The sequence below is a fragment of the Pseudorasbora parva genome, chromosome 5, assembly GCF_024679245.1.
Source record: "Pseudorasbora parva isolate DD20220531a chromosome 5, ASM2467924v1, whole genome shotgun sequence".
In the NCBI taxonomy this organism is placed as follows: Eukaryota; Metazoa; Chordata; class Actinopteri; order Cypriniformes; family Gobionidae; genus Pseudorasbora; species Pseudorasbora parva.
The window spans coordinates 52,042,636-52,070,135 of record NC_090176.1 but is presented as its reverse complement, the minus strand read 5'-3'; the positions used below and the strand labels follow the sequence as shown (position 1 = coordinate 52,070,135).

General features: G+C 38.1%; 1 protein-coding gene across 1 annotated transcript in view; it reads left to right on the top strand.

The window, feature by feature from the left end:
* LOC137075750 (anosmin-1) overlaps positions 1–27,500 on the top strand; it is a 92,490-nt gene that overhangs the window by 50,699 nt on the left and 14,291 nt on the right. The window contains exons 5-9 of the mRNA XM_067444680.1: positions 9,203–9,387; positions 12,620–12,749; positions 19,980–20,173; positions 24,635–24,779; positions 24,952–25,095. Coding sequence (XP_067300781.1) covers positions 9,203–9,387; positions 12,620–12,749; positions 19,980–20,173; positions 24,635–24,779; positions 24,952–25,095 — 798 coding nt within the window. The remainder of the gene's footprint in view (positions 1–9,202; positions 9,388–12,619; positions 12,750–19,979; positions 20,174–24,634; positions 24,780–24,951; positions 25,096–27,500) is intronic.

Here is a 27,500-nt window from a genome sequence, read left to right as displayed (position 1 = left end):
CACACACACCACACCTGTCCCTAACTCTACCCTTAAACTCACACACACACACACACACACCTGTTCCTAACTCTACCCTTAAACTCACACACACCACACCTGTCCCTAACTCTACCCTTAAACTCACACACACCACACCTGTGCCTAACTCTACCCTTAAACTCACACACACCACACCTGTCCCTAACTCTACCCTTAAACTCACACACACCACCACACCTGTCCCTAACTCTACCCTTAAACTCACACACACCACACCTGTCCCTAACTCTACCCTTAAACTCACACACACACCCCACACCTGTGCCTAACTCTACCCTTAAACTCACACACACCACACCTGTCCCTAACTCTACCCTTAAACTCACACACACCACACCTGTCCCTAACTCTACCCTTAAACTCACACACACCACACCTGTGCCTAACTCTACCCTTAAACTCACACACACCACACCTGTCCCTAACTCTACCCTTAAACTCACACACACCACACCTGTCCCTAACTCTACCCTTAAACTCACACACACACACCACACCTGTCCCTAACTCTACCCTTAAACTCACACACACACACACACACCTGTCCCTAACTCTACCCTTAAACTCACACACACACATACACACACACAAACACACACACACCACACACACACACCTGTCCCTAACTCTACCCTTAAACTCACACACACACACACACACACACACACACACACACACACACACACACACACACACACACACACACACAACACACACACACACCTGTCCCTAACTCTACCCTTAAACTCACACATACACACACACACCACACACACACACCTGTCCCTAACTCTACCCGTATCCCACCTCAATATCAGCAAAAGTGTTTTCCAATACAATTTAAACACATTAAGTATGTTGTACTTATTTTTTTATGTAAGTACTTAAGGCCACCTAATATAAAGTGGGGCCACCCAGCTTATTAGCAGAGCTTTTAATTGATTTGTTACTTTTCAGTTTTTTTAATTTATTTATTTATTTATTTATTTATTTATTTTGTTGTTGTTGTTGATTGTTTTAAATCTGTATCACTTTGAGATATTGTTTAATATAAAGTGCATTACAAATAAAATGTATTATTATTATTATTATTATTATTATTATTATTACTACACACTGTGCCCAAACACAGAATTTTCCGTTATTTGTAAAAACGCTTCCAGGCCAAAAACTGAATTTTCTGTGTTTCCGTGTTTTCACTCTTAGACGCTAGGGGGCGCTATTACGCATCTTCTGAATGAGTACAGCATCTCCTAAACAAAACACACGTGAGGAAGACGCAGTAAAATAAGCGATCGTATGTAAGCATATGCATAAAATAACGTGATCATCATCATTAAACAGCATATATAAATCAACACACATTTATGATTATTATCAGTGTTGGGCCACTTTTGCTGATGAACGCCATTTTATTTATTTGATGAATAAAAAGTTCAAAAGAAAAGCATTTATTTGAAATGGAATCTTTTGTAACATTACATTTATATATATTGCCAAAAGTATTAAGAAGCCCCTCAAAATCCCTGAGTTCAGGTGTTCAGTCTCTTCATGGCCACAGGTGTATAACTCCAGCTCTCGGCCTGCAGACGCTTCTACACACATTAGTGAAAGAATGGGTCGCTCTCAGGAGCTCAGTGAACTCAAGCGTGGGGCCGTGATAGGCTGACACCTGTGCAATAAGGCCATTCCTGACATTTCCTCACTACTAAATATTCCACGCTCAACTGTTAGTGGGATTAGAACAAAGTGGAAGCCATTGGGAACAACAGCAACTCAGCCACGAAGTGTTAAATCCCAGAGCGGGGTCAGCGCATGCTGAGGGTCACAGTGCGCAGAAGTCTCCAACTTTCTGCAGAGTCAACAGCTCCAGACCTCCAGACTTCTGTGGCCTTCAGATGAGCTCAAGAACAGCGGAGAGAGCTTCATGGAATGGGTTTCCATGGCCGAGCAGCTCATCCAAGCCTTACATCACCAAGAGCAATGCAGAGCGTGAGATGCAGTGGAGTAAAGCAGCCGCCACTGGACTCTGGAGCAGTGAGACGTGTTCTCTGAGCGACCAATCACGCTTCAGTCTGACAATCCCATGGACGAGTCTGGGTTTGGCCGTCGCCAGGAGAACTGGACTCGCCTGACTACTTTGTGCCAAGTGTAAAGTTTGGTGAAGGGGGGATTATGGGGTGGGGTTGTTTCTTTTTTGTCCCCTTAGTTCCAGTAAAAGGAACTCTTAATGCTTCAGCAAGACATTTTGGACAATTTCATGCTCATATCTTTGTGGGATCAGTTTGTGGACGGCCCCTTCCTGTCCCAGCATGACTGCGCTCCAGTGCACAAAGCGTCGCTCCATAAAGACATGGATGAGGAGTTTGGTGTGGAGGAACTGGACTGGCCTGCACAGAGTCCTGAGCTCAACCCGGTAGAACAGCTTTGGGATGAATTAGAGCGGAGACTGAGAGCCAGGCCTTCTCGTCCAACATCAGTGCCTGACCTCACAAATGAGCTTCTAGAAGAATGGGCAAAAATCCCCATAAACACACTCCTAAACCTTGAGGAAAGCCTTCCCAGAAGAGCTGGAGGATAACTCTAAAATTAAACCCATCCATTCATCCATCTTTCTATCATTCCATCATCTACCATTCCATCCATAGTTCCATCCATCCGTCCGTCCGTCCATCCATCCATCCCCTTTTTCTCCATCCATACATCCATCAATCCCCTTTTTCTCCATCCATACATCCATCAATCCCCTTTTTCTCCATCCATCCATCCATCCATCCATCCATCCATCCATCCATCCATCCATCCATCCATCCATCCATCCATCCATCCATCCATCCATCCATCCATCCATCCATCCATCCATCCATCCATCCATAGTTCTGTCCATCTGTCCGTCCTAAAACATATACTATCAAGAATAGTTGGCATTGTGGGAAAAGTGGTAGTGGACATTGTTTGTGTTAGATGTTGTTAACGTAATGAACAGAACACTGAAGCGTCTTTGGATAGAAGAGTCTGCCAAATCCTCTTCTGCTTTCAGTGAAGGTCACAGTGCTGTCATTGATCTGATTTAGTGTTACAGCTCCAAAAACGAACTGAACTATATCTTTATATTAGCGTTTACGTCTCACTGATGCTTTCAAGGTCTGCGTTTCTACGCTTCATGCACTCGCTGGGATTGGATCCCGTGACCTTGCATTGCGGTGTGTGTTTGAGGAGATGAATCTCTTCGGAGCGAGTGTGGAGTGTGTGGCAGAAGCGGTTAGTTTGGATCAGACGACACATACACACACACACACACACACACACACACACACACACACACACACACACACACACACACACACACACACACACACACACACACACACACACACACACACACACACTGGAGCTGTGAAACCGCAGCACAATCCAGTACAGCTGTGTCGTCTCGCGCTGTCTTCACACAGCTCAGAGCTTCAGAAGTTCATTCATGTTCTCATCCTCACTCTAATGCAGTCAAGATGTTCACAACAACACTTTACTGCGATTAATATTATCATCTTTCCACCAGGGCTATTTTAGGACCAGATACTGTTATAGTTTTAGTTCAAATTCATAAGTTTTTATTGTATTTTTAATAATACAAATGTTTAAATGTCTATAAAGTTTTTATTAGTTTTATTCCAGTTTTAGTGCATCAAGTAAAATTAAAATAAAATTAGAAATGTTTAAAAAAAAAAATATTTTTTTTAATTTTATGTTAAAGTTTTCAAGCAAACATGTTTTTGATGGTTTTATTTCACTTAAAAGTGAATTAATAAATGCATTAAAATACTATTATACTTTTTATTAATAATTTGAATTGTTTTTTTATAATTTCTGTTTTAATTTTAATTTTAGTCTATATAGTTTTTAGTAGTTTTATTTCAGTTTTAGTGCATCAAGTTAAATTAAAATAAAATTAGAAATGTTAAAAATATTTTTCTATAATTTTTTTAATGTTATGTTAGTTAAAGTTTATTTTATGTTAGTTTTAGCTAGCTTACAAGTGAAGTAATAAATGCATTAAAATAAAATGTAAATATTACAGATACTATTATATTTTTTATTAATATTTTGAATATTTTTTTTTATATTTTCTGTTTTTATTTTAATTTTGGTTCGTTTTAATATATTTTTTTTATAGTTGTAGTTATTTAAAAATGAAATGATAGATAAAATTATTAAAATATTACAGATACTATTAGTTTTCATTAATATTTTTAATTATTTTTTAATTTTTAATTTTAGTTAAAGTTTTATTTTTTGTTGTTGTAGTTTTTTTATTTTTTAATAGTATGCTTTAAATAAATGTCTATATCGTTTTATTCATTTTATTTCAGTTTTAGTACATGAAGTTAAACTACACCAAAATATATTTTTTTCAAATAACTGAAATGTTTTATTTTGATTTTGATGGTTTTAGCTAACTATACACATGAAAAAGTGAAATATTAAATCAAATAAAATATAAATAATTTAGATGAAAAACTACTACTACTAGAATCTACTAAACAAAGTATGTTTAAATTACTAACTGTTAATAAATACAAACTATAACCACAAATGAATCTTAATTAGTATATTAAATAGACACTAATAAAAATCAGAAAAACATGTCGTTAAACTCAAATGACGTCCTGTGGCTGATGAAGATCTTCATCTGTAACCGCTCAAAGCTTTGGGCTTAATAAAGCTTTCATTTATGGCATATGGAAGACTTCCGCCGGCATTGAGAGTTATTCTGAACTATCACATTCAATTCAACTACTTTATATTGAAAACAATCCAGTAATTCAAATACTTTACAAATAAAATATTGGAGAGTTTTCTCTTTTTTTATTTGGACCCAAAGCAAAAGAGCAGATTAAATGAAAAGATATGTGATATGTTTTAAGATTAATTTTATTTATTAGATTAGTGTTATTTTAGTGCTTTAATATACTATTATAATTATAGTTGTTGTTGTTATCTCTCATTTAAAACATTTTTTTTTTTAAACTTTTGTACATTTTTAGTTTATATCATGGGCGTAGGTTTAGGGGGGGACGCTATAGTCCCAATCAATATTTTAAGATGGCAAAATTGTCCCCACCAATATTTTAGCAAACTCCTTTGTGCTGCTATATGGATAGATTCCTTATCGTTCCATATTGAAGCACAAGATTGCGTTTTAGCAGCTTTGCTTTCATAGTGACGGAGTCTCGAGAACATGCGCTGGAAACTTGCATGCTTTTTTAAAAACATGTCAATCTCGCGTCCACCGTTTAAACGCAAGAGGATTTCCAGATATAGGGCTGAATAGAAAAAAAGGTATCAGTGGGTCTGTCCAGTAACTTACGATGAACCAAAGACAAACTGCACCCTTTGCAGAGAAGCATTTCAGTGTCTCCGACTGTCTGACTGAAAGCAGCAGCGATGACGGACACATCCGTGCTTCTATTGGTTTTTTAATGGATAATATATTAATATAATATTCTATACATTATCAAAGCTTGGCAGACTTATTTTTCTAGACATTAGACCGGTTAATTAATAGATTATAGCCTAATTAATGTTATTAATTTATCATTTAGCTATAGGCTATATTAATAATAAATAATCCTGTCATATAAAGTTTGACTTTTAAAAAATATTTAGATAAAAATGGGACAAATAATTGCATAATAATATAGTCATAATATTAAATTAATAAAGAAAATTTAATTTAATTTTTGAATTTCAGAACATTTTTGTCAGTAAAGTGGTTACTGGTTCAAAATGACTGCTTAAAGAGACAGTGCACCCAAACATTAAAAATCTGTCAATTTCCTTTTTAAACCTGTATACATTTTTGTTATGTTGAATTCCTACCATGGAAGTAAATGGTTCCCCCAAAGCAGCCTGGTTACAAACTTCCTTTAAAATCTTCTTTTGTGTTCAGCAGAACAGAGAAACTCATACAGGTTTGGAACATCATGAGGGCGAGTAAATGATGACAATTTTTATTCTTGGGTGAGCCATCCCTTTAAAGTGCACCAATATAGGCTATTAAAGAGTTCTTTAGAAATAAATAAAATAATCAAATGTAAAATAATATAAAATGTGTTCTGTTGCAAGCTTGCATAGGCCTACTTGAGTCCATGTTTATTGTTGAGCAGTTGTCCTTGTTTAATTCTCACTCTTATCACTCTTTAAATGCCAAGTTCATAAATGATTTTCAAAAACTGATTCAAAACTAATTTGGAAAAAAACCTTACACACAAAATAGCTTATTTTCAATATAAAAAGTGATTGTGCATGATTATATAGCATTAAGGCTTGACAATCAAAAATTGAGGTTCTAATGGAAGTCAATGGGGCAAAAACAGCCACAAACAGTAAATGAGGGAGAAACAAAAACTGATCCTGTACAAAAACTAACAATGCATCAAATCTAAAGTCGTTACTAATCTTTGACATGCTCAATAATGTGATAAGAGGTAAAAAAAAAATCCAGTCCACAATCATTTTTTATATTGAAAATAAGTAATTTTGTGTGCATGTTGTTTTTTTTTCCAAATCAGTTTTGAAAATCATTAATGAACTTGACAATTAAAGAGTATTTTGTATTTTATTATTATTATGGTACTGGACTGGGCTGAAAAGCCTCATAAATTAATAATCGTATTCATTCCTAAACTATGGTGCATTTCCATACGCAGTAATAAATAATAGACTATATAATCTGGGCAAACCTGGTGGGATGTCCCCACCAAAGCTGAGACCAAACCTACGCCCTTGGTTTATATATCATGATATTGATCAAAATATGTGCCCAAAATATTTTATTAGAACAGTATTATTATAGTGGCATTGATATTCTAGTATCATATTTTATTAATATTTTATTATTTTTATATCTATATTCTGTTTTTTATTACTTTTGTTTTGTCATTTTTATTTTTATTAATTCAATTTTTTATATGTACACACTCACCTAAAGGATTATTAGGAACACCTAATTTCTCATTAATGCAATTATCTAATCAGCCAATCACATGGCAGTTCTTCAGTGCATTTAGGGGTGTGGTCCTGGTCAAGACAATCTCCTGAACTCCAAACTGAATGTCAGAATGGGAAAGAAAGGTGATTTAAGCCGTTTTGAGCGTGGCATGGTTGTTGGTGCCAGACGGGCCGGTCTGAGTATTTCACAATCTGCTCAGTTACTGGGATTTACACACACAACCATTTCTAGGGTTTACAGAGAATGGTGTGAAAAGGGAAGAGCATCCAGTCTGCAGCAGTCCTGTGGGAGAAAATGCCTTGTTGATGCTCGAGGTCAGAGGAGAATGGGCCGACTGATTCAAGCTGATAGAAGAGCAACTTTGACTGAAATAACCACTCGTTACAACCGAGGTATGCAGCAAAGCATTTGTGAAGCCACAACACACACAACCTTGAGGCGGATGGGCTACACCAGCAGAAGACCCCACCGGGGACCACTCATCTCCACTACACATAGGAAAAAGAGGCGACAATTTGCACAAGCTCACCAAAATTGGCCAGTTGAAGACTGGAGAAATGTTGCCTGGTCTGATGAGTCTCGATTTCTGTTGAGACATTCAGATGGTAGAGTCAGAATTTGGCGTAAACAGAATGAGAACATGGATCCATCATGCCTTGTTCCCACTGTGCAGGCTGGTGGTGGTGGTGTAATGGTGTGGGGGATGTTTTCTTGGCACACTTAAGGCCCCTTAGTGCCGATTGGGCATCGCTTAAATGCCACGGCCTACCTGAGCATTGTTTCTGACCATGTCCATCCCTTTATGACCACCATGTGCCCATCCTCTGATGGCTACATCCAGCAGGATAATGCACCATGTCACAAAGCTCAAATAATTTCAGATTGGTTTCTTGAACATGACAATGAGTTGACTGAACTAAAATGTCCGCCACAGTCCCCAGATCTCAACCCAATAGAGCATCTTTGGGATGTGGTGGAACGGGAGCTTCGTGCCCTGGATGTGCATCCCACAAATCTCCATCAACTGCAAGATGCTCTCCTATCAATATGGGCCGACATTTCTAAAGAATGCTTTCAGCAGCTTGTTGATCAATGCCACGGAGAATTAAGGCAGTTCTGAATGAGAAAGGGGTCAAACACAGTATCAGTGTGTGTTCCTAATAATCCTTTAGGGGAGTGTGTATACTATTTAAAAAACAATTGTATTACACCAATGTTGTTTTAGTGCCATTAATATACTATTATTGTATTTTATTAATATTTAATTAGTTTTTTTTGTAATATATATATATATATATAATTTTTCTGAAAATAATATGTGTAATATGTAAAATATATTTAAGACATTTTATTAATTAATTAAATTTTTTTATACCATTAAAGCTACACTGTGTAACTTTTTTTAGTTTATTCTTACTTCTTTCAAGTAATAAAGTATTCTCGTAAGTTTATAATATGCCATTGAAAACACATACGGGTGAGGGGTTCGAATGCCGGTCGCCATGTTGCCCCTCCATCTTGAAAGTACAGTAGCCAAAGAGGGACATACCCATAAATTCAAGCTTCGCCTTTCGCATCAACTGATCTCTGCTCACGGAGAAAAGGACATAGCCTACAATGTAAACTTTGCCTTACGCTAGTGATGTCGTACAATATACAGAATAACAACAGCACTGATAAAAGTTACTTTACTAATATTAGCTTGCATTCGTCTGGAAACCTGATAGCTGATGTTTGCAATGAAATGCAAAAAAAATTACGAAAACCTAAAACTATTATTCATTTTACATAGATGTCATAGCCTACATGTTAACTGACAAATTAAATAACTGCAAATTATAATTGCTTTCTAAAGTAACCTCATCACTTGAAGGAGCATTCATGGACGAGGTCGAACTGGAAGCCGTGTTAATCTTGGACTAAATCGGCCACCGTAGGAGTTAAAACAAAATCAGAATTGAGAGGAACAGAAACTAATATTCACTGGATGGTCATATAGTTTTACACCGCTAGATGGGGGAAATATCACACAGTGAAGCTTAAATATATTATTGTTATATTTTTTATTAATATTTAAAAGTATTTTAATTTGTTTTTATATTTGTATAAAAATATGAAACTCTGCTCTCTGTGTGTGATTGGCTGTCTCAGGATCTCCGCTGAAGCCGCGGAAGGAACTCGTGTTTTCGGAGCCGCCGTCGGGACACCTCGAGGTTCGCTGGTCGTCACGGTTCAACGTCTCAGTCGAACCCGTGCTTTACGTGCTGCAGCGACGCTTTAACTTCGGCATCCACCCCAGCGAAGACGACGCCACCCAGTGGGAGGACGTGGCACAGGTCTGTCCTTGAATAAATCACATTGAGAAGGTGGATTAAAGGGTTAGTTCACCCAAAAATGAAATGTCTGTCATTAACTCCTCTCCCTAATGTCGCTCCACACCCGTAAGACCTCCGTTCATCTTCACACACAGTTTAAGATATTTTATATTTAGTCTGAGAGCGTATGCAAGTGTATGCACACTATACTGTCCATGTCCAGAAAGGGAATAAAAACATCATCACAGTAGTCCATATGAGACATCAGTGGGTTAATTAGAGTCTCTTGAAGCATCCAAAATACATTTGGGTCCAAAAATAACAAAAACTACGACTTTATTCAGCATTGGCTTCTCTTCCCGGTTGTTTTTTGATCCGCGAACAAAGATTTGAACGGTTATGAATCAGTGAATCGATTCATAATTTGGATCGCCAATGTCACATGATTTCAACAGTTCAATCATAAATCGATTCGCTGATTCATAACCGTTCAAATCTTTGTTCGCGGATCAAAAAACAACCGGGAAAAGAAGCCAATGCTGAATAAAGTCGTAGTTTTTGTTATTTTTGGACCCAAATGTATTTTGGATGCTTCAAGAGACTCTAATTAACCCACTGATGTCTCATATGGACTACTGTGATGTTTTTATTCCCTTTCTGGACATGGACAGTATAGTGTGCATACACTTGCATACGCTCTCAGACTAAATATAAAATATCTTAAACTGTGTGTGAAGATGAACGGAGGTCTTACGGGTGTGGAGCGACATTAGGGAGAGGAGTTAATGACAGACATTTCACTTTTGGGTGAACTAAACCTTTAAGTGTATGTCAAAAAATGTGAGACTTGTCTGACAATAGAGTATTATATCATATCATCATTCACCCCTGACCTGTCACTCATGCAACAGTTTGTAAGCTAAATCTTAAAAAGTTGAAAGTTCAGCATTAAGAGTGGTCTTCTCAGATCTGTCAATCACTTTCCAGCTCAACAAATAGCATGAGTCCGGCTACTGTAGCAGAAGGAGAGTTTGGGGATCTTGTGTTGAATGTAGCTTACTTTTACATGTTAAAGGACAACTCCGGTGAGAAATGACCCTCGGGGTGATTCGGGCTGCCGTCTGTAATCGCGTAATGTACTGTCTTTATAAAGTATCTTCTTATTAAACTGTTTGTACTCTTACAAAGTTCTCAATGCTTCGGTCTGCATGTAGGGACCCTCATTATGCTGCCGTGTTAGTGTGAGGCTATTTTGAGCTGTTAGTGGTATTAACTAGCGGTTTAATTTCACTGACCCTGTGCTCCATAGACAAGCGTTATAAGCTGATCTTTGTTTAGAGATAAAACTCTTTACATTCGTGAAAGCGCATCGCAGAGAACGATCTACTCGCTAACCATCTGTTAATCACCCCGAGGGGCATTTCTCACCGGAGTTGTCCTTTAAGAGACGCCTTCTCAAGCTCTTATAAGAGCTGCGATTGAGTTGATGTTTGAGTTGGGGAAGGTGCAATGCCCAAAAAGGCCATTTAAAAATGCTTTATTTTTTGTGAGTATAAAATAAACTACTTACTTTACCTTGAATTCTTACTAATTTTATTGATTTTGACTGCACTGACACTATCTGATGATAACACAACTTCAGTTGAGCTGAGCTGAATAACGACACTATTGTCTTCTGTAGAGCTGCTTTATTAGTTCGTAGTAGCTGAATTTTGTTTTTGTGAAGCTGCTTTGAAACAATCTATTGTATAAAGCACTTAAGAAATACGTTTAAATGACACTGTCACATTAAATCATTTACTAAAAGATTTGGGAATCTTTTAAGTTCCTCCCAATTGGATTTGCTTTTGATTTAAGGAGTCAAAATTTCAATTTCAGGATGATTTACTGCAAAAAAATTGTATTAGTCAATATTTCTGTCATGTTTTCCAGTAGAAATATCTTAACATTCTTTAATCAAGACTGGAGAAGCAAAACAACTGAAGATATTGTCTTATTTAATGAAAAAATTATCAAAATTAATTTTATAACACATATCTGCTAATGGAGTCAGAAAATTTAACTTAATTCAAAGGAAAAAAAAATATTATTTTTCTGACCCCATTGGCAGATATTTGTTCTTGTTTCATTATAAAACTAATTTTTATAATTTTTTATAACGTTTTGCTTCTCCAGACTCGATTTAAGAATGTTTGGATATTTGAACTGGAAAACAAGACAGAAATACGACAGAGTTAGAAAATATTTGATAAATTATATGAGTTTCTTTGTTCTGCTGAACACAAAAGAAAATATTTTGAAGAATGTTTGTAACAAAGCAGAAAGAACAACCATTCACTACCATAGTATTTTTTCCCCTACTATGGCAGTCAATGGTTGCTCTCTCTGCTTGGTTTCAAACATTCTTCAAAATATCTTCTTTTGTGTTCAGCAGAACAAAGAAACTCATACAGGTTTGGAACAACTTGAGGGTGAGTAAATGAGGGCAAAATTTTCATTTTTGGGTGAACTGTCCCTTTAAATAAAGAGATGCACAAATGTCTCTCCGGTCCTTTAATCATTTTGCTCTCTTTCATGTTTTAAAATAGATCACATTCCGAGGCACATGTACGTGACATGGGTGACCTTTGTCCATGACCCTTAAAGGGTTAGTTCACCCAAAAATGAAATGTCATTAACTCCTCTCTCTAATGTCGCTCCACACCCGTAAGACCTCCGTTCATCTTCACACACAGTTTAAGATATTTTATATTTAGTCCGAGAGCGTATGCAAGTGTATGCACACTATACTGTCCATGTCCAGAAAGGGAATAAAAACATCATCACAGTAGTCCATATGAGACATCAGTGGGTTAATTAGAGTCTCTTGAAGCATCAGAAATACATTTGGGTCCAAAAATAACAAAAACTACGACTTTATTCAGCATTGTCTTCTCTTTCGGGTTTGTTTTCAATCCTGAAATAAAGATTCAAACGGTTGTGAATCAGTGTAACGAACGGTTATCCGAATCATGAATCAATATGCTGATTCATAAACATTCAAATCTTTATTTGAGGAACCCGGAAGAGAAGACAATGGACAGTATAGTGTGCATACACTTGCATACACTCTCGGACTAAATATGAAATATCTTAAACTGTGTGTGAAGATGAACGGAGGTCTTACGGGTGTGGAACAACATTAGGGTGAGGAGTTAAAGACATACACTTCATTTTTGGGTGAACTAACCCTTTAACCCTTTGTGACCCTCAGATGGCTGAAGAGCGCGTCCAGCTGAGCGACATTAGGCCGAGCAGGTGGTACCAGTTTCGCGTGGCTGCGGTCAACATTCATGGCACCCGCGGGTTCACGGCTCCCAGCAAACACTTCCGCTCGTCCCGAGGTGAGTCTTCCCGGGTGGCCTCCGACAGCAGGAATCCCTGCCTGATTTACACAGCCTTTCATCTGCTCAAACGGCCCGTTTTAGCCAGGAGTTTTACAACAGAGCCGCTCTCAAAGCTGCCGAAGGACATTTAGGCCTGATTTAGAAGAGCTTAAAGGGTTAGTTCACCCAAAAATGAAAACTCCGTCATTAATTCCTCATGTGGTTGGACACTTGTCAGACCTCTGTTCAAATTCAGACACAGATGAAGGTACATTTGCTCTACAATTATTTTATGAAGCCACGAGAATAGTTTTTTTGCACAAAAAAACTAAATAACGACTTATATAGTGATGGCCGATTTCGAAACAAAGATTCAACCCGTTATGAGTCAGTGAATCGATTCATTATTTGGATCCCGTTTCAAACTGCTGAAATCACGTGACTTTGGTGATCTGAATCATGAATCGATTTACTGATTCATAACGGTTTGAAGACTACACAAGACGAAACGATAAACACAAGACGAAACGATAAACACAAGACGAAACGATAAACACAAGACGAAACGATAAACACAAGACGAAACGATAAACACAAGACGAAACGATAAACACAAGACGAAACAATAAACACAAGACGAAACGATAAACGATAAACACGAGACGTAACAATAAACACAAGACGAAACGATAAACACAAGACGAAACGAAAAACACAAGACGAAACGATAAACACAAGACGAAACGATAAACGATAAACACGAGACGTAACAATAAACACAAGACGAAACGATAAACGATAAACACGAGACGTAACAATAAACACAAGAGGAAACGATAAACGCAAGACGAAACGATAAACGCAAGACGAAACGATAAACACAAGACGAAACGATAAACACAAGACGGAACGATAAACACAAGACGAAACGATAAACGCAAGACGAAACGATAAACGCAAGACGAAGCGATAAACGCAAGACGAAACGATAAACACAAGACGAAACGATGAACACAAGACGAACGATAAACACAAGACGAACGATAAACGCAAGACGAAGCGATAAACGCAAGACGAAACGATAAACACAACACGGAACGATAAACACAAGACGAACGATAAACACAAGACGAACGATAAAAGCAAGACGAAACGATAAACGCAAGACGAAACGATAAACGCAAGACGAAACGATAAACGCAAGACGAACGATAAACAGAAGACGAAACGATAAACACAAGACGAACGATAAACACAAGACGGAACGATAAACACAAGACGAAACGATAAACACAAGACGAACGATAAACACAAGACGAACGATAAACACAAGACGGAACGATAAACACAAGGCGAAACGACAAACGCAAGACGAAACGACGAACACAAGACAGAACGATAAACACAAGACGAAACGATAAACACAAGACGAACGATAAACACAAGACGAAACGATAAACACAAGACGAAACGATAAACACAAGACGAACGATAAACACAAGACGAAACGATAAACACAAGACGAACGATAAACACAAGACGAAACGATAAACACAAGACGAAACGATAAACACAAGACAACGATAAACACAAGACGAAACGATAAACACAAGACGAACGATAAACACAAGACGAAACGATAAACACAAGACGAACGATAAACACAAGAGGAAACGATAAACACAAGACGGAACAATAAACACAAGAGGAAATGATAAACACAAGAGGAAACGATAAACACAAGACGGAACGATAAACACAAGACGAAACGATAAACACAAGACGAAACGATAAACACAAGACGAACGATAAACACAAGAGGAAACGATAAACACAAGACGGAACAATAAACACAAGACGAAACGATAAACACAAGACGAAACGATAAACACAAGACGAACGATAAACACAAGAGGAAACGATAAACACAAGACGAAACGATAAACACAAGACGGAACAATAAACACAAGAGGAAACGATAAACACAAGAGGAAACGATAAACACAAGACGGAACAATAAACACAAGAGGAAACGATAAACACAAGACGAAACGATAAACACAAGACGAAACGATAAACACAAGACGAAACGATAAACACGAGACGAAACGATAAACACGAGACGAAACGATAAACACAAGACGAACGATAAACACAAGACGAAACGATAAACACGAGACGAACCGATAAACGCGAGACGAACGATAAACACAAGACGAAACGATAAACACAAGACGAAACGATAAACACAAGACGAACGATAAACACAAGACGAAACGATAAACACAAGACGAACGATAAACACAAGACGGAACGATAAACACAAGACGAAACGATAAACACAAGACGAACGATAAACACAAGACGAACGATAAACACAAGACGAAACGACAAACGCAAGACGAAACGATGAACACAAGACAGAACGATAAACACAAGACGAAACGATAAACACAAGACGAACGATAAACACAAGACGAAACGATAAACACAAGACGAAACGATAAACACAAGACGAAACGATAAACACAAGACGAAACGATAAACACGAGACGAAACGATAGACACGAGACGAAACGATGAACACGAGACGAAACGATAAACACGAGACGAAACGATAAACACGAGACGAAACGATAAACACGAGACGAAACGATAAACACAAGACGAAACGATGAACACAAGACGAACGATAAACACAAGACGAACGATAAACACGAGACGAAACGATAAACACAAGACGAAACGATAAACACAAGACGAAACGATAAACACAAGACGAAACGATAAACACAAGACGAAACGATAAACACAAGACGAAACAATAAACACAAGACGAAACGATAAACGATAAACACGAGACGTAACAATAAACACAAGACGAAACGATAAACACAAGACGAAACGAAAAACACAAGACGAAACGATAAACACAAGACGAAACGATAAACGATAAACACGAGACGTAACAATAAACACAAGACGAAACGATAAACGATAAACACGAGACGTAACAATAAACACAAGACGAAACGATAAACGCAAGACGAAACGATAAACGCAAGACGAAACGATAAACACAAGACGAAACGATAAACACAAGACGGAACGATAAACACAAGACGAACGATAAACACAAGACGAACGATAAACACAAGACGAAACGATAAACGCAAGACGAAACGATAAACGCAAGACGAAACGATAAACACAAGACGGAACGATAAACACAAGACGAACGATAAACACAAGACGAACGATAAACGCAAGACGAAACGATAAACGCAAGACGAAACGATAAACGCAAGACGAAACGATAAACACAAGACGAAACGATAAACAGAAGACGAAACGATAAACACAAGACGAAACGATAAACACAAGACGAACGATAAACACAAGACGGAACGATAAACACAAGACGAAACGATAAACACAAGACGAACGATAAACACAAGACGAACGATAAACACAAGACGGAACGATAAACACAAGGCGAAACGACAAACGCAAGACAAAACGACAAACACAAGACAGAACGATAAACACAAGACGAAACGATAAACACAAGACGAACGATAAACACAAGACGAAACGATAAACACAAGACGAAACGATAAACACAAGAGGAAACGATAAACACAAGACGAAACGATAAACGCAAGACGAAACGATAAACACAAGACGGAACGATAAACACAAGACGGAACGATAAACACAAGACGGAACGATAAACACAAGACGGAACGATAAACGCAAGACGAAACGATAAACACGAGAGGAAACGATAAACACAAGACGAAACGATAAACACAAGACGGAACAATAAACACAAGACGAAACGATAAACACGAGAGGAAACGATAAACACAAGACGAAACGATAAACACAAGACGGAACAATAAACACAAGACGAAACGATAAACACAAGACGAAACGATAAACACAAGACGAAACGATAAACACAAGACGAACGATAAACACAAGACGAAACGATAAACACAAGACGGAACAATAAACACAAGAGGAAACGATAAACACAAGACGGAACGATAAACACAAGAGGAAACGATAAACACAAGACGAAACGATAAACGCAAGACGAAACGATAAACACAAGACGAAACGATAAACGATAAACACGAGACGTAACAATAAACACAAGACGAAACGATAAACACAAGACGAAACGAAAAACACAAGACGAAACAATAAACACAAGACGAAACGATAAACGATAAACACGAGACGTAACAATAAACACAAGACGAAACGATAAACGATAAACACGAGACGTAACAATAAACACAAGACGAAACGATAAACGCAAGACGAACCGATAAACGCAAGACGAACCGATAAACACAAGACGAAACGATAAACACAAGACGGAACGATAAACACAAGACGAATGATAAACACAAGACGAACGATAAACACAAGACGAAACGATAAACGCAAGACGAAACGATAAACGCAAGACGAAACGATAAACGCAAGACGGAACGATAAACACAAGACGGAACGATAAACACAAGACGAACGATAAACACAAGACGAAACGATAAACGCAAGACGAAACGATAAACGCAAGACGAAACGATAAACACAAGACGAAACGATAAACACAAGACGAACGATAAACACAAGACGAAACGATAAACACAAGACGAACGATAAACACAAGACGGAACGATAAACACAAGACGAAACGATAAACACAAGACGAACGATAAACACAAGACGGAACGATAAACACAAGACGGAACGATAAACACAAGACGAAACGACAAACGCAAGACAAAACGATGAACACAAGACAGAACGATAAACACAGGACGAAATGATAAACACAAGACGAACGATAAACACAAGACGAAACGATAAACACAAGACGAAACGATAAACACAAGACGAACGATAAACACAAGACGAAACGATAAACACAAGACGAACGATAAACACAAGACGAAACGATAAACACAAGACGAAACGATAAACACAAGACGAACGATAAACACAAGACGAAACGATAAACACAAGACGAACGATAAACACAAGACGAAACGATAAACACAAGACGAACGATAAACACAAGAGGAAACGATAAACACAAGACGGAACAATAAACACAAGAGGAAACGATAAACACAAGAGGAAACGATAAACACAAGAGGAAACGATAAACACAAGACGGAACAATAAACACAAGAGGAAACGATAAACACAAGACGAAACGATAAACACAAGACGAAACGATAAACACAAGACGAAACGATAAACACAAGACGAAACGATAAACACAAGACGAACGATAAACACAAGACGAAACGATAAACACAAGACTAAACGATAAACACAAGACGAAACGACAAACACAAGACGAAACGATAAACACAAGACGAAACGATAAACACAAGACGAAACGATAAACACAAGACGAAACGATAAACACAAGACGGAACGATAAACACAAGACGGAACGATAAACACAAGACGGAACGATAAACACAAGACGAAACGATAAACACAAGACGAAACGATAAACACAAGACGAAACGATAAACACAAGAGGAAACGATAAACACAAGACTAAACGATAAACACGAGACGAAACGATAAACTCAAGACGAACGATAAACACAAGACGAACGATAAACACAAGACGAAACGACAAACACAAGACGAAACGACAAACACAAGACGAAACGACAAACACAAGACGAAACGATAAACACAAGACGAAACGATAAACACAAGACGAAACGATAAACACAAGACGGAACGATAAACACAAGACGGAACGATAAACACAAGACTAAACGATAAACACAAGACGAAACGATAAACACAAGACGAAACGATAAACACAAGACGAACGATAAACACAATCAATCAATCAATCAACTTTATTTATATAGCGCTTTTACAATCACGATTGTGTCAAAGCAGCTTCAGTGTCAAACAGGGTAATATTGCGACAAAATTAGATTTGGCTGTACAGCCGTACTGGAGAAAACAGTGATGTTATCAGCTTATTTTAATTTATCATATAGCGACAATGTTGGCAGATCAGTATTATAGTTTATAGAATTAAATAAGACCTAATTCATATATTTTATTTGTATAATAAGTTGAATAACTTTAATCATATTTTTAGTGTCCCCAACTGAGCAAGCCAAGCCAAAGGCGACAGTGGCAAGGAACCAAAACTCCATCAGGGCATGATGGAGAAAAATAAACCTTGGGAGAAACCAGACTCAGTCGGGGTGCCAGTTCTCCTCTGGCCTATTAACACACCGTGTAGGATTATTATTCTGGCAACCTTACAGGTCGGAAATCATATCACAAGACGAAACGATAAACACAAGACGAACGATAAACACAAGACGAAACGATAAACACAAGACGAACGATAAACACAAGACGAAACGATAAACACAATACAAAATGATTAATTAATTTGATCATAAGTACATTAAAATCAGTGAAATATTAACAGCAGTTTTTATGTGAATATATAGTGTAATATAGGTGGTTTTTAAATATTTTATTTTAAGTTACCTGAATATTTAACAATAGCTGAAAAATAATAGCGTCTAATGATATTAAATACAGTGAAGCGAGAAGTGTGTCCTACAGCGAGCGATCTGAACACGTTCTTGCCGCTGAGATGTTCTGAAATGCATCCGTGTTCATTCATGTAAACATTTATTTTGCTTCATGACTTTATTTATGTGTATTCTGACGTTATTTCTCATATGGCAGGGTAATTTATTGTGATTTAGACATCATCTGGTGCCCGCGGCCTCACAGGATCATAATCCATCCTTGTTTATTCCAGCCATAATCACATAAACACAAATCATGGCAGAATTATGACTTACAAACTCATAAGTAGCAGCTTCCCAGCAGGATCCGTCTTGTAAACAGAATACCGTCTTCAGTTACTGCTCTATACTTTCGTGAGGATTTTTAAAAATATTTTTTTATTTATTTTAAAATTTGTATTGAGTGACAGTAAATGTAATTATAATATTAAATAAAAAATATGATTAGATAAAATAAAATATTAAACAGCCAAATTATCTCATTCCCACAATTTATCTAAAAAAACAGAATTTAAATTCTTTCTTTCTTAAGTTCTCAATTAGTCGTGTTGTTATTGTTAAAGGAACACTCCAGCGTGTGTGTGTGTGTGTGTGTGTGTGTGTGTGTGTGTGTGTGTGTGTGTGTGTGTGTGTTCAGACCCGTCTCCTCCTCCGGCCCCGTCTGGACTCAGAGCCTCACTCCTCTCAGCGGGTCAGGACGGTTTGCTGACGGCCCGGATTAACTGGACTCTCACAGCCCAGTCCGACCTGCCCATCCACCACTTCAGAGTCTTCTGGATCGGGAGCGCTCCGGGGAGATCCAGGAGGAAGAGGAGGAAGACCACGGACGGGGTAATGCTACAATACACAGCTCAATCAATCAATCAATCAATCAATCAATCAATCAATCAATCAATCAATGAATCAATGAATCAATGAATCAATCAATCAATCAATCAATCAATCAATCAATCAACTAATCAATCAACTAATCAATCAACCAATCAACCAATCAACAATCAATCAATCAATCAATCAATCAATCAATCAATCAGCCAACTTTATTTATATCGGGCTTTTACAATTCCGATTTCAAAGCAGCTTCACAGTGTCAAACAGGACAATATGGAGGCAGTGTGAAGTGATGTTTGAGCTTCTAATCCCACTGGACGTTTGTCTGAAGATTATCCTGGAATAATAAATGTGCTGTAGTTTATTCAGCCGGAGAACTGAGCAGAACACAAACGCCAACTCAAGCAAAGAAATGCCAAAAAGACCCCAAAACTCAACTAAACACAGACAAAACCATCCCATAATCGTAAATTTGGATTGTCATTTTTATTCATCCATCCATCCATCCATCCATCCACCCACCCACCCACCTTCAATCCATCCATCCACTCATTCATTCATTCATTCATTCATTCATTCATTCATTCACCTACCCACCCACCTTCCATCCATCCATCCATTCATTCATTCACCTACACACCCACCTTCAATCCATTCATTCATTCATTTCATTCATTCATTCACCTACCTACCCACCCACCCACCTTCCATCCATCCATCCATCCATCCATCCATCCATCCATCCATCCATCCATTCATTTACCCACCCACCCACCCACCTTCCATCCATTCATTCATTCATTCATTCATTCATTCATTCATTCATTCACCTACCCACCCACCTTCAATTCATTCATTCATTCATTCATTCATTCACCTACCCACCCACCTTCAATTCATTCATTCATTCATTCATTCATTCATTCATTCATTCATTCACCTACCCACCCACCTTCAATTCATTCATTCATTCATTCATTCATTCACCTACCCACCCACCTTCAATTCATTCATTCATTCATTCATTCATTCATTCATTCACTCATTCATTCACCTACCTACCCACCCACCTTCAATTCATTCATTCATTCACCTACCCACCCACCTTCAATTCATTCATTCATTCATTCATTCATTCATTCACTCATTCATTCACCTACCTACCCACCCACCCACCTTCAATTCATTCATTCATTCATTCATTCATTCATTCATTCATTCATTCATCAATTCATTCATTCATTCATTCATTCATTCACCTACCCACCTTCAATCTATCCATCTATCCATCCATTCATTCATTCATTCACCTACCCACCCACCCACCCACCTTCAATTCATTCATTCATTCATTCATTCATTCATTCACCTACCTACCCACCTTCAATCCATCCATCCATCCATCCATCCATCCATCCATCCATCCATCCATCCATCCATCCATCCATCCATCCATCCATCCATCCATCCATCCATCCATCCATCCATCCATCCAACCATCCATCCAACCATTCACCTACCCACCCACCTTCTACCCTTATATATATATATATATATATATATATATATATATATATATATATATATATATATATATATATATATATATATATACAGACATCATGAATAATTTTTAGATTGAACCCCAAAAAATTGCTCTGTATTTTTTATATTTAACATTTATTTCCATTTCCAATCAGCGGAATTGCTACCGATTAGCGTTTGCTAATCACGTCCATAATCTTTCTCTGTGTTCGTATAACTAGTGCCACAAACGTTTCGTATGTCTGGGTTTGAAAGCTTGAACCCTTATGTCGTGTTGAAGTGAACACACACACACACACACACACACACACACACACACACACACACACACACACACACACACACACACACACACACACACACACACACACACACACACACACAGATAATGCTGTTGACAGTGACACCCGCCACTGGAGCTTCTACAGCCAGTGTGTTGATAATCTGCAGACACACGATCTCTCTGTTGACACACGGACCGCTGGCTTCTGCTTCCACCTCAGGGTTTGGTTGGTGACCCGCTGGTGCAGGAATGCCCAAACTAACCCGGTCAATAACTGGACCAATCAGGCACATGCTGATGCAGGAATGCAGCGCCAGGTTTGTCTCCCAAGGTTTATTTTTCTCCATCATGCCCTGATGGAGTTTTGGTTCCTTTGGACGCCTTTGGCTTGGCTTGCTCAGTCGGGAACATTAAAATTACAATCTAAGTTATTCAACTAAATATTCAAATAAAATTAATTAATTAGGTCTTATTTAATTCTATAAACTATAATACTGATCTGCCAACATTGTCGCTCTATGATAAATTAAAATAAGCTGATAACATCACTGTTTACTCCAGAACGACTGTACAGCCAAATCTAATTCTGCTGCAGTATTGTCCTGTTTAACACTGAAGCTGCTCTGACACAATCGGCATTGTAAAAGCGCGATATAAATAAAGGTGACTTGATTTGACAGGTGAGAAGTGTAAACTCTACTCACGCCTCCACATGTGCTCCTCATATAAAACCAGTGGCCTGGAGAGATCCCTGTGGCATTGAGCGGTCAGTCCATAATGAAGTCTTCATGCCAGAAACAAACACATTCCCTGAAGAGCCACGCCGAGATCCTTCAGTTTCAGATCAGCAGAAGACAAAACCCACATACATCATAGAAGTTTTAGATCACATATTTTACTTCATCTTATCTTCATCTGTGTACATTTACTGCAATGAATTTTATTTGTATAATTTGTTATATATTTAACATGTCACCTAATGAGTAATAAATATTTATGAAATACACACACTCACCTAAAGGATTATTAGGAACACCTGTTCAATTTATCATTAATGCAATGATCTAATCAGCCAATCACATGGCAGTTCTTCAGTGCATTTAGGGGTGTGGTCCTGGTCAAGACAATCTCCTGAACTCCAAACTGAATGTCAGAATGGGAAAGAAAGGTGATTTAAGCCGTTTTGAGCGTGGCATGGTTGTTGGTGCCAGACGGGCCGGTCTGAGTATTTCACAATCTGCTCAGTTACTGGGATTTACACACACAACCATTTCTAGGGTATACACAGAATGGTGTGAAAAGGGAAGAACATCCAGTATGCAGCAGTCCTGTGGGAGAAAATGCCTTGTTGATGCTCGAGGTCAGAGGAGAATGGGCCGACTGATTCAAGCTGATAGAAGAGCAACTTTGACTGAAATAACCACTCGTTACAACCGAGGTATGCAGCAAAGCATTTGTGAAGCCACAACACACACAACCTTGAGGCGGATGGGCTACACCAGCAGAAGACCCCACCGGGGACCACTCATCTCCACTACAAATAGGAAAAAGAGGCGACAATTTGCACAAGATCACCATAATTGGCCAGTTGAAGACTGGAGAAATGTTGCCTGGTCTGATGAGTCTCGATTTCTGTTGGACATTCAGATGGTAGAGTGAGAATTTGGCGTAAACAGAATGAGAACATGGATCCATCATGCCTTGTTACCACTGTGCAGGCTGGTGGTGGTGGTGTAATGGTGTGGGGGATGTTTTCTTGGCACACTTTAGGCCCCTTAGTGCCAATTGGGCATCGTTTAAATGCCACGGCCTACCTGAGCATTGTTTCTGACCATGTCCATCCCTTTATGACCACCATGTGCCCATCCTCTGATGGCTACTTCCAGCAGGATAATACACCATGTCACAAAGCTCCAATCATTTCAGATTGGTTTCTTGAACATGCCAATGAGTTGACTGAACTAAAATGGCCGCCACAGTCCCCAGATCTCAACCCAATAGAGCATCTTTGGGATGTGGTGGAACGGGAGCTTCGTGCCCTGGATGTGCATCCCACAAATCTCCATCAACTGCAAGATGCTCTCCTATCAATATGGGCCGACATTTCTAAAGAATGCTTTCAGCAGCTTGTTGATCAATGCCACGGAGAATTAAGGCAGTTCTGAAGGAGAAAGGGTCAAACACAGTATTAGTGTGTGCTCCTAATAATCCTTTAGGTGAGTTTATATATAATATGTCAGATATGTTATGTATTTAATGTCAAATATTTTATATATTAAATATATATCAGATACATGAAATATGTTATGAAAAATATGTCAGATATGTGATTAAAATGTTAAATATATTATGTATTAACAGTCATATATATTATATATTAAATACGTCAAATATATTACATATTAAATATACTGTATGTCAGTTATAAATGTCAAATAGATTGTATTAAATATTTCAGAATATATTATCTGGTATATATTAAATACATAACAAATAACAAGTACATTCACAAATATGATGTTTGTGGGGATGAAGTGCTGAAGCAGTGCACTAGAACTGAAGGCTGGTCCACTGCAGACAGATCAGTTTAATACAGAGATTAACTGAGTGTTTTATTCCTGCTTCTGCTTCAGGCTCAGAGCTCAGTGGAGCTGGATGGGCTTCTGTCTAACTGCAGCTATACTGTGGAGCTCCAGGCCGTCTCTTACTGGGGTCAGGAGCGACTGAAGAGCCCCAAAGCCTCCATTCAGCTCCACACGCAACTGAACAACCAGTCAAGTATGACAGAACACAGACAGACACACGCACGCACGCACGCACGCACGCACGCACGCACGCACGCACGCACGCACGCACGCACGCACGCACGCACGCACACACACACACACACACACACATTGAGTAATGTTTGGATCCATATTAAGATTTGATCTCTTTAATATTCATTCAGAGGCTGTTTCTAAGCTGAGGAAAGTTGCAGTTCCTGCTCTCGGTTCGGTGTCGGTGAAAAGACCCGCAAGTGCTCTCGAAGTCGGCACGCCGTATTACCAGGACGGAGAGCTGCAGGTCCGCATTTACTGGAAGAAGAGAGCAGGTACCACACACACACACACACACACACACACACACACACACACACATACTCACTGGATCATGAGCGTGTTCCACATAAAAGCCCTATTCGGACGGGATTAAGCTTAAAATGGGGTTTAAAATCATTTTTAAACCCCGTTTTAACCCTGGATAAAGGAACATTTCACACTGTGATTAACCCTGCGTTATCCTCATTTTAAACCCTGTTTTAACTCTGAATAAAGGAACATTTCACACTTCGATTAACCCTACGTTATCCTCATTTTAAACCCCATTTTTACCCTGGATAAAGGAACATTTCACAATTCAATTAACCCTGCGTTATCCTCATTTCAAAACCCATTTTAACCCTGGATAAAGGAACATTTCACACTGCGATTAACCCAGTGTTATCCTCTTTTGACCCCTATTTTAACCCTGGATAAAGGAGCATTTCACACTTAGATTAACCCTGCGTTATCCTCATTTCAAACCCCGTTTTAACACTGAATAAAGGAATATTTCACACTTCGGTTAACCCTGCGTTATCCTCATTTTAAACCCTGTTTTAACCTTGAATAAAGGAACATTTCACACTTCGATTAACCCTGCGTTATCCTCATTTTAAACCCTGTTACCTTGCGTTATCCTCTTTTTAAACCCCATTTTAACCCTGAATAAAGGAACATTTCACACTTCGATTAACCCTACGTTATCCTCATTTTAAACCCCGTTTTAACCCTGAATAAAGGAACATTTCACACTGTGATTAACCCTGCATTATCCTCATTTTAAACCCTGTTACCCTGCGTTATCCTCTTTTTAAACCCCATTTTAACCCTGATTAAAGGAACATTTCACACTGCGATTAAGCCTGAGTTATCCTCTTTAAACCCCGTTACCCTGCGTTATCCTTATTTTAAACCCCATTTTAACACTGAATAAAGGAACATTTCACACTGCGATTAACCCTGCGTTATCCTCATTTTAAACCCTGTTTTAACCCTGAATGAAGGAACATTTTACACTGTGATTAAGTCTGATTTATCCTCTTTAAACCCCATTTTAACCCTGAATAAAGGAACATTTCACACTGCCATTAACCATGCGTTACCCTCTTTTTAACCCCCATTTTAACCCTGAATAAAGGAACATTTCACACTGCGATTAACCATGCGTTACCCTCTTTTTAAACCCCATTTTAACCCTGAATAAAGGAACATTTCACACTGCGATTAACCATGCGTTACCCTCTTTTTAAACCCCATTTTAACCCTGAATAAAGGAACAGTTCACACTGCGATTAACCCTGCATTATCCTCTTTTTAAACCCCTTTTTAACCCTGGATAAAGGAACATTTCACACTTCGGTTAACCCTGCGTTATCCTCATTTTAAACCCTGTTTTAACCTTGAATAAAAGAACATTTCACACTTCGATTAACCCTACGTTATCCTCATTTTAAACCACCTTATAACCCTGAATAAAGGAACATTTCTCACTGTGATTAACCCTGAGTAATCCTCTTTTTAAACCCTGTTACCCTGCGTTATCCTCTTTTTAAACCCCATTTTAACCCTGAATAAAGGAACATTTCACACAGCGATTAACCCTGCGTTATCCTCTTTTTAAACCCAGTTTTAACCCTGAATAAAGGAACATTTCACACTGCGATTAACCGTGCGTTGTCCTCATTTTAAACCCCGTTTTCACCCTGAGTAAAGGAACATTTCACACTGTGATTAACCCGGAGTTATCCTCTTTAAACCCTGTTACCCTGCGCTATCCTTATTTTAAACCCCATTTTAACCCTGAATAAAGGAACATTTCACACTGCGATTAACCCTGCGTTATCCTCATTTTAAACCCGTTTTAACCCTGAATAAAGGAACATTTCACACGGCGATTAACCCTGCGTTATCCTTATTTTAAACCCCATTTTAACCCTGAATAAAGGAACATTTCACACTGCGATTAACCCTGTGTTATCTTTATTTTAAACCCCGTTTTAACCCTGAATAAAGGAACATTTCACACTGCGATTAAGCCTGTGTTATCCTCATTTTAAACCCCGTTTTCAAAACACTTTAGCTGATATTGAGGTGGATGGTGTGGTGGTGGTGTGTGTGAGTTTAAGTGTAGGATAGTTTTTTTTAAAATTATTATTATTATATCAGGTATTTTTAAAAATGTAAGTGCAATGTAAAAACATGTATGTACACAAGAAGTGCATTGTATCAAATGATTAGTTAAAATGTTAGTACATAGTTAAGTTAGTAGTTAAGGCTGCCTAATATAAAGTGGGTCTGCATATTGGGTAATTGTGTGTGTTTTATTTATAATGACGCAGTCAAATTGTGCTATTTTCATGATTTATCACATTTTATGTGATTCAGATACAATAATATTTTGAGTTTCTATTTATTA